The sequence below is a fragment of the Rhinoderma darwinii genome, chromosome 2 (genome assembly GCF_050947455.1).
Source record: "Rhinoderma darwinii isolate aRhiDar2 chromosome 2, aRhiDar2.hap1, whole genome shotgun sequence".
Taxonomy (NCBI): Eukaryota; Metazoa; Chordata; class Amphibia; order Anura; family Rhinodermatidae; genus Rhinoderma; species Rhinoderma darwinii.
This window is the reverse complement of record NC_134688.1, coordinates 263316156-263329804: the sequence shown is the minus strand read 5'-3', so window position 1 is coordinate 263329804 and position 13649 is coordinate 263316156. Positions and strand designations below refer to the sequence as shown.

Sequence of the window (13649 nt, the reverse complement as noted above, 5' to 3'; positions counted from 1 at the left end):
CTTCCCATGAGACACCAGCGCTCACTTCTGCTTCGGTCCGCTGTGTTCCGTAGGGTGCGCGCGAATGCTCATGCCCAGCCTTAAAGGGCCAGCGTGCGCACATGGGAATCATCATCAATTAGCCCATGATTCCCCTGGACTATAAGAAGGGCCCTGCCCCTTTTGCTCATAGCCTGAGCGTTGTTAGTATTCCCATGTCAGTCTTGCAAATGGTCCCTTAGTGTTATCCTGTTCCCATTGATTCCCGTGCCTGCTACCTGTATTCCGTACTGTGTCCTTGTTCCTGAGCCATTTAGTGTTGGAGTTGTGTCCTACTGCACCTGCTGTCTTCTGCCATGTCCTGTGTCACCTGCCTCGTCCTGTGTCATCTGCCACGTCCAGTGTCATCAGCCACGTCTGGCGCAACCTGCTGCACCCACCTCGATCCGTGCTAAACCCTCAGCCACTGTCTGGACTATTCAGGTACCCTAGTGCGGGACTTTGTGTTGCTTGGGTGCTCTGTTCTTGGGCCAGATGCCTCCCCGCTACAGCGGTGTGGCCTAGTGGGTCCACATACCCACAGACCGTGACAATTATGTGTGTATTGCATGGGAATTAGTTTTGGGCACTATATGGTACTATTATTTTGACCCTTTATGGACACTGTGAGAGCATTATTTCATATTGTAAGTAGTATAGAGACACATGTAACAGGTAACAAGTGCATGTGTGGTTAGATAGATCGATAGATAGATAGATAGATAGATAGATAGATAGATAGATAGATAGATAGATAGATAGATAGATAGATAGATAGATAGATAGATAGATAGATAATAATATAAAGTAAACAATTATGCTTGCAGTGATTAAGATGCATGTAGAACTTTCTCCTGGAGTATGTCTTTTAACGTTGTCATATTAGCTCTCTACCTTCACAGTCAGCATTGCTTTACACCTCTGCTCTGCCCACTGGCTTGAGAATTTCAGTCTAGGTCTTTTTGCTACTTTTGTGTACTTAAAATCCATATATAATTTCCATAAATGCGTTAAATTATTCTTGGTGGTAAACAAACAATTATAGTCCAATTCTAGACTACAGCGGTAATTCCCTGATGGGCAGCTGGCAGGTGCATGTACAGCAAGCATATTAATTCTTGGCATATTACAAAAAATAACTAGGGATTCTTACATTGCTTTGTAATTTGTTAGAGTTAAGAATTAGCTATAATCCACATTATGGCCCGGTTACTATGAGCAATTGTTCCCTAGTATTGCCAGCTGATAGTTTTTTGCACTAATGCCCAGTTCACATTACCACTAAAATGGCTTATGTTAGGGCATATCTGATTAATTGTATGCATCAGTGATGCTGTCTATAGAAAGAAATGAAAAAAAATAAGAGAACTGCTAGCATCCATTATTTTAACAGTAAAGATTAACTCATGAATAGGGATTTTTCCTCTTCCAGACACATTTTCTTTTAATGTTTTGGAGGCAGGTTTTGTTGCACGGTCTAATGTAAGAGCTTCTTGCATCTCATGAAATGACAATGAACATAGATATAGGTGGTGCTGAGTTTCTATATGGGATGTGCTCATGAAGACAGTTATGTCTGCAGAATTTCAATACATTCCCATCTGTCCTAAAAGAGCCACAGCCATCAATGAGAGTGTAAGAGTGTGTGAGAGAATTCCTAACTCGATAGGGGACTTTGTATTGCCTAAATGTATAATTTGTCCACTTTGTATATTTGCCAGTGTGATATAATTTATTATGCACTGTCGCTTTAACATGTGCGCCCCCCCCCAAGTGGCGTTCCAGAGGCGGAGCGGCCGGTCCGGCCTTTTGTATACTAACAGTAGGATGTGCTGCTGTTATGTTAATGCACTGTAATGTTGTGGCTGCTAATTTGTGGTGCAAATTGTGGTTTGCTTGATGGCAATCTAAATTGTAGGTTCTGGGATGTACGGCCCGGACGGCATTTTGACTGGATTGCCTCGCCATAACAGTACCAGACGATGCAGCGTGAGTACACCGCATCCTGACTATAGGGGTGGCGGTTGTGCTATAAAACAGTGGCGTTCCCAGCAGTGCGTGTTCCGTGTTTGGATGTATGAGGTGGAGCCCGGACTCCATCACAGAAAGAATAAGAGCTGCTGAAGGGCTGTGAGGAGTGTGGAGCAGCACGTGAAATAAGGCACTTACCTTGGTACTGAGTCTGTGGTCTTGGAGCGTGTTGCAGGTGATGGGCAGAAGTCTCCCTGTGATTGTGTGTGAGGGTTGTGTGAACGGTGGTGGGTACAGACAGGAGCCTACCCACAAGCAAACATCTAGCCAGTTGTGGCCTACTAGGCCTTATATTGGCAAACCCTGTATCAAGGCAGGGCACCCTTTGCCCTGTCCGCAACAAGTTGAGTGAGCCAGCCAGCCATCCTCTACCAGCCTGAGCCTTGTCTTGGAACTGTGCCTCTCATATTGAGAAGTGTTATTTGTTTTTCCTGATGTGGCCGGTTGTGCCAAAAAAACAGTCACAGTAAAGTTGAGTTGCAACAAATTTACTGCTTCATATCATCTTTTCCACGACACACACACAGGGGGTCATACACCACTTAGGCCCACCTTACATTACGCCCATGTACATCTTGATCGGAGACCACAAAGTTCGCTTGCAGTTCAACAAAGCATGTATTGTAATCTTTTTTTTATATTTTGGAATCATTGATGTCAATTTGTCAAACTCCAGAAAAAAAAGCATTTATGCCTAAATGGTGGGCATTAGGGTGCTGGGCACGACTTCTCTATTTGTTCTATAAATGTTTGAGTCTCCTCCACCCCCTCCTCCTCAAGTCCTGCGCTAAGCATTACACAGTACATCTGTTTTACCTAGGGTGTTATTTTAAGTTTAGCACTTTGCAATTACAAATGATCACAAACAGGCCAGCGGACAGAGAGTGGACCATTGCTATCAGATTTGCCGGAGTCTAAGGGATTGTTCGTTCTTCACCTATAAACCCCCCACACATGGGAATCCTTAGGCTGCGTCCCCTGAGTAGTTTCCAATAGTATCTGCTGATTCATAGTGGATAAGTATTTCCAAAGTGTGGTACCAAATAGAAAATTAAACATCATCACATAACACCACAGGAACCAAAGAATCTTGTTGCACTGCAAAGAATAAATGTATAGAGAAGGTTTAAATAATCAGAAGTTCTTAACTATAGGCTTAACATCAATCATCTGGTGTGCACTGGTCCCTTAAGAAGTCTCGATCGGCTATGGAGCAGCAGTAGAGGGATTCAAGGGGGGGGCCTCACAATGGTCATAACAGTTTATAACAGTGGCGTAGCAATAGCAGGGGGTCACACACCCTAGGACTGCACCCGTAGGGGAAGGGTGGTCATCCTGCATCCCTGGGCCAGTGCCGCTTTCAACTGTACTCCCATCCTCATCACATCATGCAGACCTTACATAGGTCATTCCCTGTCATTCTGTGCTTGATCTGTGCTGTGTCACATACAATGTGCTGGGGCTGCCCAGCATCAGGATCTTGTATGTGCCACAGCACAGACAGTGTGTGCCAAGGCCGCATGTGGCAGGGGGGCCTTTTGTACTGAAGACAAGACAAGCCAGGATCGGGGAGTGTTGAGTAAATGCCTGTTTTTTTTTATGTCTGATCTCGGACCTCATTCTAAAGTGTGGCATGGGGCCCAGCAGGCTCTAGTTAAGCCACCTTTGAATAGAATTTCTGGTTGCCCATTATACAAACTCGACATTAATAAAATGCAACTCTGGTAGTTAATAATGCCACATTTCCATAAAATTTATTTTATCACAATACATTACAATGTTCAATTTTGTCATGAAATAAATAACATATGCCAACAAATGAAAATATTTTCAATTCTGCATAGAATCAATATACATTTAAAAGTACACTCATGTCATTATGGCACTTTTTAAGATGCACATGAAAATTATGGAGTTCTCAGTGGAACATGGAACATGGAACATGGACAGGTATTCTAACATTACATTTAGTTGAAAAGATTTTCACAAGAACATACTAACCAACAGACACTTGCTTTCTTTGTCCAAGGATGCATCCATGGCCATATTTGTAGTACATGTTACTTCCATACATATTTCACTTTCGCAAAGGTTTTCCTACTGTCATTTACGGAGGGAAATGGGCTGCAAATATGGCTATACATATAAAAGCTCATTGGCTGATAACTGCCTGCTGGATTTACATTTTTTTTTAATGTATTGTATTCTCCATGAAGTCTTCTATATGTGCTGTAAAGTCAGCAAACAGATCGGATAAATCTGTTCCTATATTTGGGATACATATATGAATATATCAATATATAGTATTCAGTTAAAAAGTAATATGTAAAAATAAAAAAATTGAAATAAAAAAAATTGCAACCGAAAGCAAAACCCTCAAATTTTCAATTGACTATAGAGAAAACTGGGAATAATGGTTGGATACAAACGATAGTGATCTCCATTGAGTCATCTACAAGAAAGTAATGTTGACAACACAAATATTGTCATAATAATGCAAAAATATTTTCAGGCCTCATGCAGATTTCAGACCAATTGATTTGTGTATTAAATATGTTTTCTTATAGTTCGAAGATTCTACAGAATCATTGAGGCCAAAAGTTTATGTCACTCTTGATTTTTATGTATTATAGATCTGTGTTGCATGAATCCGTAACATGGAACCCATAACATTTTAGTAGTATCCTAGGGGCACCAAATGGCAGAACGAAAGGTGCCTACAGGTCCATAAATAGTAACTCCAGTAGGGACACCATGTGCCGCTGTACATGAGCCCTTAGTGTTTCCACTAAAACACATTTCCTGTTTTTTTTGTTATTATATGGGGACATGGAGTGAAAATTGATAAATTTTTTGAATTTTGTGCATCAAGTGTCAAAACCATTGTATTTTAATTTAAAAAAATTATTAGGATCTCGGTATTTTGATCTGGTAAAACAATGGCTCCTAATTCAAACATACAGATAAATGAGATATGTTAATGGATCGGTTCCTTCTCTCTTGTAAAAAAAAATTATAATCTGTGAAACATAATTGTTCATGGAAGAGGGTAGTGCAAGGGTCCTCTTATACGGCCTGACGTGGGCCGTGTAAACGGGCCGATCAACGAGACTGCTCATTGATCGGCGCTCGTTTGCTTCTTTCACAAGAAGCTACGTATGGGGACTTGCGCTCGTTACTACATTTCTATCATGTCGGCAGCACAGGATAGAATATTTTAGGTTATAGGCATAAATTATACAATCAGCTGATGAACGATCAAATTTACACAGGAGCGAGCGTTCTGTGGACGCTCGTTTTCCCGATAATTAGCCTGTGTAAAAGGAACTTAAGCTGTATTATCTGTGAATGCTTAGGATAATACCAATCATACTGCATATTTGTCTTATTGCTTTCTCATTTTACTCTTGCAATGGGTTTAATAACTATTAGGGTATGTTCACACGCACTGTTTTCAGACGTAATTCGAGCGTTTTACGCCTCGAATTACATCTAAAAAATGGCTCAATTACGCCTACAAACATCTGCCGATTGCTTTCAATGGGTTTTACGGTGTTCTGTTCCCACGAGGTGTTATTTTACGCGTCGCTGTCAAAATATGGCGCGTAAAAAGACGCCCGCGAAAAAGAAGTGCATGTCACTTCTTGGGACGATTTTGGAGCCGTTTTTCATTGACTCCATTGAAAAACAGCTTTAATAACATCCGTAAAATACGCCGCAAAAAACGCGAGTTGCTACAAAAACGTCTGAAAATCAGGAGCTGTTTTCGCCTGAAAACAGCTCCGTATTTTCAGATGTTTTTGGTCACTGCGTGTGAACATACCCTCAATGTAGTGCAATGGTAAGGTGTTGGGCATCTGAGCATCTTTATTTCATTATACTTATTTAGCTACACCCAAACGCCATTTTTTTTTTTTTATAAGGGTATGATATCCCCCATATCTCAGTAGTAATTGGCTTATTTTTATCTGCCAATAAAGCTCTCCAAAAAAAATATTTTACTGTCAATAAAAAATAAACTGTGTAAAATATCTTTTTTCAGTTAGTAAGACCAGTCTTCTAATTTTGTTTTACGAATTTACTCCATAAATACATAAGTAAAAATATCCAGCTGTTATGCTTTTAGCACACCCTTTATGCTTTTGTCATGGGGCGTCATGTATAGAAGCATATCTTTACAATTTGTGCAAGAATAATCTAACAAAAGATGCCGTGCGTGTCATGTTCCAATAAAACTGCAGGTAGCTTTAAATGAATGAACGATACAGAGTCAATACATTTAGGCATTCAAAATGAACTACACTTTAGAATCCTAAAATTACATCTATGGTGAACTGGGATGATCTATTATGCTAACTAAAACGGCCAGCCATGCTTAACACAAAAACATGCAAAATTATGGCCTCTTATGAGTAAATGAAAAATACATTTTAATTCCCAGAACTCAGTTCTACAAGGCCAAGTATATGTTTTTGTAGTCATGTATGTTGTGGGTGATACAACCTTTGTTTTTAAACCAGAAACTGTAAGAGAAAAGGCAAGAAGGTTCCAGCATCAATATCTTGAACAAAATGCGGCTTTTATTGAGGTTCCATAAAATCAGGGACAACACATGTGTTGTCCCTGATTTTATGGAACCTCAATAAAAGCTGCATTTTGTTTAAAGAGGCTCTGTCACCACGTTATAAGTGCCCTATCTCCTATATAAGGAGATCGGCGCTATAATGTAGATGACAGCGGTGCTGTTTATTTAGAAAAATGATCTATTTTAAACCACTTTATGAGCGATTTTTAGCTTTATGCTAATGAGTTTCTTAATGCCCAAGTGGGCGTGTTTTACTATATGACGAAGTGGGCATTGTACAGAGGAGTGTATGATGCTGACCAATCAACGTCATACACTTCTCTCATTTACACTGCACTAGCGATATAGTTATACAGAGGAGTGTATGACGCTGACCAATCAGCGTCATGCACTTCTATCCATTCATGATAATGAATATACATCACTACCAGCCTGGACGTGATGTTTATTCAGAATCCTGAACACTTCTGAATCTTTTCTGTGAGATTCCAGCAAGGCAAACGTAATCTTGCGAGATTACGATGTAACCTGTCCTTTCAAACGAGATTACGCTTGCCTTGCTGGAATCTCACAGAAAAGATTCAGAAGTGTCAGGATTCTGAATAAACATCACGTCCAGGCTGGTAGTGATGTATATTCATTATCATGAATGGATAGAAGTGCATGACGCTGATTGGTCAGCGTCATACACTCCTCTGTACAACGCCCACTTGGTCTAAAGTAAAAACACGCCCACTTGGGCATTAAGAAACTCATTAGCATAAAGCTAAAAATCGCTCATAAAGTGGTTTAAAATAGATCATTTTTCGAAATAAAAAGCATTACTGTCACCTACATTACAGCGCCGATCTCCTTATATAGGAGATAGGGCACTTATAATGTGGTGACAGAGCCTCTTTAAAATATTGATGCTGGAACCTTCTTGCCTTTTCTGCTACAATTTGCACCCTCCGCGCATCTGCTTGGTTGGTGAGCTGGATAAAAATTAACTGTTTCTGTTCAGAAACTGTGTAAGGCACCTTGCACATCACTTATGGAAAACCATTCTCACTTATGACTTTTCAGATCAAAAGGAAGATTGGATTGCAGAAGGTGGAGTTAGAAAATAATAGGGAATATTTCCCTTCCTTGTGCCAAGATCCTCCTTTTGATCTAAAAAGACATAAGGGAGAACGGATAAGTGATGTGCAAGGGGCCTTAGTAATGTTGTTCAAATATCTCACACTTTGAAAGATTACTTTTAAACACTCTAGAGCTGGATTAAAGTGTATTCCACCTTTAGGCGGGATTCACACGACCGGGTCGTTCCCGAGCCCGAGTGTCGGCCGGTAAAATCGGCCATTTTGCCCGGCCGGTTTGCATTCAGTTTTGCATCCGTGCCGGGCCGGGCAGATCCGGACAGTGACATCAGCGGCAACTCCTGAAGGGGAATCCCCATGTGTTAGGGGATTCCGCTTCAGGAGTTTCCCCTGATGTCACTGCCCAGATATGGACAGAGACATCAAGCGCTCTGTCCAGGAGCGAATCCCCGAAAACACGGGGATTCCGCTCCTTCAAGGAGCTAAAGTGCGGCTAGCACATAGCAGAGCGGGGAGATACCTCCCTGCTCTGCTATAGTGGCGTCGCTGCAGTAGTAGCAGCCGCAGCAGCTGCAGCTGCTAGCGGCGCCATCGAAGGTGTCGCCGGGCCAGGCTGCTTTTCAAGCAGGGGAAGGGAGCCAGCGCAGCGCTCCCTTCCACCTGCTGCACACCCCGGCCCTGCCACACCGTGTACAGCGATGCCATTCGTCAGAATGGCATCAACTCCCCCTCCTCACATGCACTCTGCGCTGTGAGGAGGAGGAGATAGAGCGCAGGCTCCGGAAAACCCGGCCATCACTCGGGACACATCCCGGTGATGGCCGTGTATTACCCGGCCCCATAGACTTCTATGGGAGCCGGGCGGCCGGGTACCCGGCCGAAAATAGAGCATGTCCTATTTTTTGATGCCCGGTTTTTCCGGCCGTCAAAAAATCGGTCGTGTGAATAGCCCCATTAGGGGTCTATTATTCCTAATGCAGCCGGGTGCCGGCCGATTTATGAACGGCCGGCACCCGGCCGGGAAACCCTGCCGTGTGAATGAGGCCTCAGAGCTACTTTAATTTAGAAACACATGATTAGAATTTCCATAACATTTCTTTAATGTAATGTAATGAATGGAACTGCTCCGTTTATAAACTAGAATCATCTAATCATTACCTGTAGTTGCTGAGTAGCAGAATACTGGCTGTTATTTACGGCAGTCTGTATTGCACACACATGATGTATGTTAGCACATCATGATAGCCTATATTAGTATAGCACTGAGATATTAAAAGCTGCAATGTAATGTGCTTTCCTGTAGAACAATGGTGTGGAATTTTAAAACATTATTATTACCTTATGTAATCTAGCGCCTCCAAATGTGGTGTTTCACTTTGAAGAATTTGTACCATTAGGACAACCTCTGTCCTTATGCCTTATTATGGCACATTGATATCAAAGAGGGCCCCTCTATTAGACAAAGATGAGCCTTGAAGACTGCATGTTGGATGTTTGTTTATTTTATGGGTTTTTTTCACTATTTATACAATAAATTATTTTATCATTTAAAATCATGATTGATTTTGGTTTCCTTATTCTTCAGTTTAGGTGCTTCTAGGCATACGAATGTTTTTTTCTGATTTTATGTAGATCTTTTATCTCTCTGATTTATATTATTGTATGAATAGTCACATTGACCTCTGAACTCCATAGACATGAGACAAACATAGTCCAAAATAGCGGACTTCGATTCCCCCCCCCCATAATGTTGTATTAGTTGGCCATGTTTTTTAATGCAAGTGACCGTTCAACAATCTGTCTAAATTTTGATCCATCGTATTGGATTTGTTTCTGAAGACCATGGTAAGATTAAACAATTGAAAGCATGGCCTGGACGAAAGGCAGGTGGTGTAGGTAGCCAGCTAGGATGCCATTGGTGAGGTGGAGTACAATTTGAGGATACTGTGTTTATGTTGCTTATAATGCTGTAGGTGCCAGCACTTCCCTTTAGTGCATTGATGAGGGAACTAATAGACTTTCAATGTATGACCGGGTACTTCTGGCAGCAGTGTATGTAGATACACTATATGGAAAAAGTATTGGGACACATCTCTCAATCATTGAATTCAGGTGTTTCATTCAGCCCCATTGCCACATGTGTATAAAATTCAGCACCTAGCCATGCAGTCTGTCTTTACAAACATTTGTGGTAGAATGGGTCATTCTAAAGAGATCACTGAATTCCAGTGCGGTACTTTAATAGGATGCCACCGTTGCAAGTCAGTTCAGTATATTTCTTCACTCCTAGATATTCCACAATTAAGTGTGAGAGATATTAATGCAAAGTGGAAGTGTTTAGAAACCACAGCAACTCAGCCAGAAAGTGGCAGACCACTTAAAGTTACAGAGCGGGGTCACCGAGTGCTGAGGCGCATAGTGCATAAAAGTCGCCAACGCTGTGCTGACTCAATAACTGCAGGGTTCCAAACCTCCTCTGGTATTAACATCCACACAAAAACTGTGCGCCAGCAGCTTCATGACATAGGTTTTCATTGCCAAGCAGCTGTATGAAAGCCTTACATCACGAAGCACAATGCCAAGCGTCGGATGAAGTGATGTAAAGCACGCCGCCACTGGACTCTAGGGTTGGCCTAGGCCCCTTAGTTCCAGTGGAGGGAAATCTTAATGCTTCAGCATACCAAGACATTTTGGACAATTGCATGCTTCTAACTTTGTGGGAACAGTTTGGGGAAAGCCCTTTTCTGTTCCAGCAGGACTGTGCCACAGTGCACAAAGCAAGGTACATAAAGACGTGGTTGGGTAAGTTTGGTGTGAACTTGACTGGTCCACACAGAGCCCTGACCTCAACCCCATTGAACACTTTTAGGAGAACTAGAATGGAGATTGTGAGTGAGGCCCTCTAGTCCAACATCAGTGTCTTACCTCACAAATACTCTTCTGGATGAATGGGTAAAAATTCCCACAGACGCAATCCAAAATCTTGTAGAAAGCATTCCCAGAAGAGTGAAAGCTGTTTTAGCTGCAAAGAGGAGACCAACTCCATATTAATACCTATAGATTTAGAATGGGATGTCATAAAAGCTCCTGTAGGTGTAATGTGTAGCTGTCCCAATACTTCTGTCCATATAATGTATATAATATATGAGAGGTAAAAGCTAGAACAGGGTATTGTCCACCCAACTGCTAAGTATGGGGGGCGCATTCTGGAACTCTTGCCTCAGGCACCAATCAGACATTATGAAGAGGTTTCTTTATGTTTTTCCTCACCGTATCTAGTGTTTTTTTCTCTGTGCATGTCTATAAATGTTTGTATTGGCCAAGGGCACAGTCAGAAGATCAATCGGTCATGTGTCTCATGGCCAGTTTAAATCTCATGTCTATGGCTAATTTTAGGTACATTTGAAAATCTTTAGCTCAGCGGTCGGTATTATTTTGCTTCTCTTTGCCTAGAGCATTATTGATAGTGATATTGTAAACCGGGGTTACCTTTTAATATGAGTGAAATCTCAGTACAACGGTTACAAAACCTTCTGAACAGATATATAACATATATCCAAATAGATTTTCTTCTAAACCATAGATCTCTGCTTGTAAAAATAATAATAACATAAGTAAGAAAAAGCAGAAATTTCTGCAAAAGGCCACCATTTCTTTTAGTGCTTAAATGGAACAAGGAACAGGTTCTTGTATTTTATGCAACTCTTGGTATCTCAAATTAGCTCACAAAATAGAATTTCCTTTGTATGAAAATTTACATTTCAGATAAAAACACTGAATAGATATGTATTGGTTTCTTGTGCTTCAAATGGGTTTCAGTTTATTTATTGGCAATGGATGTGCTTCAGTATTAAAAACCCAGTCTTCTAATGACAACAGGTCATCTTCCGAAAAAAGTAGGTAGAGGTATCTATAGAACACACATAAAGATATATAATGCAGTTATACAATTAGTCATATTGTAACAAAGTATAGTATATGTATTTCTTCATTGAAATCACTTCGTATAAATTACTACCACGATTAGAAAAGAAAGATCTGCTTTAATTTTCTAGAAACAGCGCCGCTCTTGATGCTCATGGGGCCCATGAGCTTCAAGTTTCACCTCTGATAATGTATCTTTCATAGCTGAGTTAAACGGGTTATGTGGGGACCAAAAATGATTAGCAGTGTACTCACTTTAGCATGTGAGTACACTCGCTAATATACAATATCCCATCACGATGATTCAGAGATTTTCATAGCACTGCTGGGGGATCGAAAGTCTAGTTGCACAGTCTTCTTTGATGACGATACGACTCTTTGTCATATGACCGGCCCCGCTGAACTCTATGTACAAGCAGTGCAGTAGTACAGCGATTACATAGAGTACAGTGAAGAGTTGTATGATGAAGAGTCGTACAGTCATCAAAGAAGGCTGTGCAACCAGACTTCCGGTCCCCCGGCAGCGCTATACAAATCCATGAAAATCTCAGAATCAGTGCGACGGGGGACCGGAATGTATATTAGCGAGTGTACTCACATACTGCAGTGAGTACACTGCTAATAATTTTTGGTCCCCCGATAACCTCTTTAAGGCCCTTTTACACGGGCCAATGATCGGGCAAACAAGCGTTCATATGAATTGCTCTGTGTAACAGGGCAATGATCAGCCTATGATTTAACAAACACTCGTTCATTAGCTGATGTGCTCGTTTATGCGGCCAAATAAATGGTCGCTAGTTGGCAGCAAGTCTCCCTGTGTAAACAGGGAGATGTGCTGTTGATGAGGGGTATCGATCATTCATCCCTGTACATTACTGATCACAGCTTCTTTTGAAAGGAGCAAACGAACGCTGATCGACGAGCTGTCTGGTTGATCAGTGCTTGTTTTTACAGCCCATATCGGGCCATGTAGAAGGACCTTTACACTTAGGGCAGCATTAATTTCATCTGTGCTGTTTTGCTTCAGTACTTAAAGAAATCCGGCTATTTATGCAAACAGATTCATTAGCAGTAAGTTCATAGAATCACCTGCTTTACTGCATTTGGCAGCCAAAAAGCACAGAGATCATTTTTCTAGATAAACGTATTGGCCATGTGTCTCCTGACTAATAAAATGAGATGGGATGAGAATTAATTAATAGAAATCCAGTGTTGATGTCTACAGCACGTAAAAGATAACATATAGCTGAGTGTCTATTTGTCTTAATGGTAATTTATATCAATACTGCTTAGCTTACCAAATGCATTACAAATCACCTATTACTTCATCCATTAATTCCAATGCGCCAGTTTAACAAAAAATATCTACATTTAGCTTACCACAACAGTTTTGTTTTTAAGGCATAAAAGATAGAGTGGCATACACACAAAGGGGGAATTTATTAAGCCATTTGTGACAGTTTTGCGGCGTAAAAAAGTTGAAAATTATGGCACACCGCATCACTTTCAACTTTCATCTTGCCATTTTTCAAAAGTGGGCATGGTTAACCAGGAGCGGGGAGGGGGGCAGCAAGTTTCCAACAGATTAGTAATTTTAAAGACAGAACATGGTGCAAATGGTAGCGCAAATCTACTCCTGCTCATAGCAGACATAGATTTTATTTTCTGTCTTTAGGACTATCCGAGATGTGGCAAATTTATTAGGAGGCATCCATCTCTTAATAAATTTGGCGCATGTCACTTTATTTTAAGACTGCCATATAAATAAAACCCCCAGTCTTAATAGATCTCCCTCAAAGTATTTAGTAATTCCTGCAGAGCCTCCACAAGAATCGTCCACCTTCCCAATGTCACAAAGTATAATCTGCAGGAGGCATTACTTACATTCTTGACATTCAAAGTTATGTTTATCCACCCAGCTTGGCAGCGTTTAGACACCAAAAAACATTGGCAAGGACTCTTTTTGGTGCAAAACTTCATCAAACTGGATAAATAAACAGAACTTTTGGCTG

The 13649-nt window shown here is 41.1% G+C and overlaps 1 protein-coding gene across 1 annotated transcript in view; it reads right to left on the bottom strand.

Moving 5' to 3' along the window:
- Positions 1-10664: 10664 nt before the first annotated feature.
- Positions 10665-13649, bottom strand: part of LOC142742956 (mannosyl-oligosaccharide 1,2-alpha-mannosidase IA-like) — a 97332-nt gene continuing 94347 nt past the window's right edge. The window contains exon 13 of the mRNA XM_075853232.1: positions 10665-11623. Coding sequence (XP_075709347.1) covers positions 11518-11623 — 106 coding nt within the window. The 3' untranslated portion in view covers positions 10665-11517. The remainder of the gene's footprint in view (positions 11624-13649) is intronic.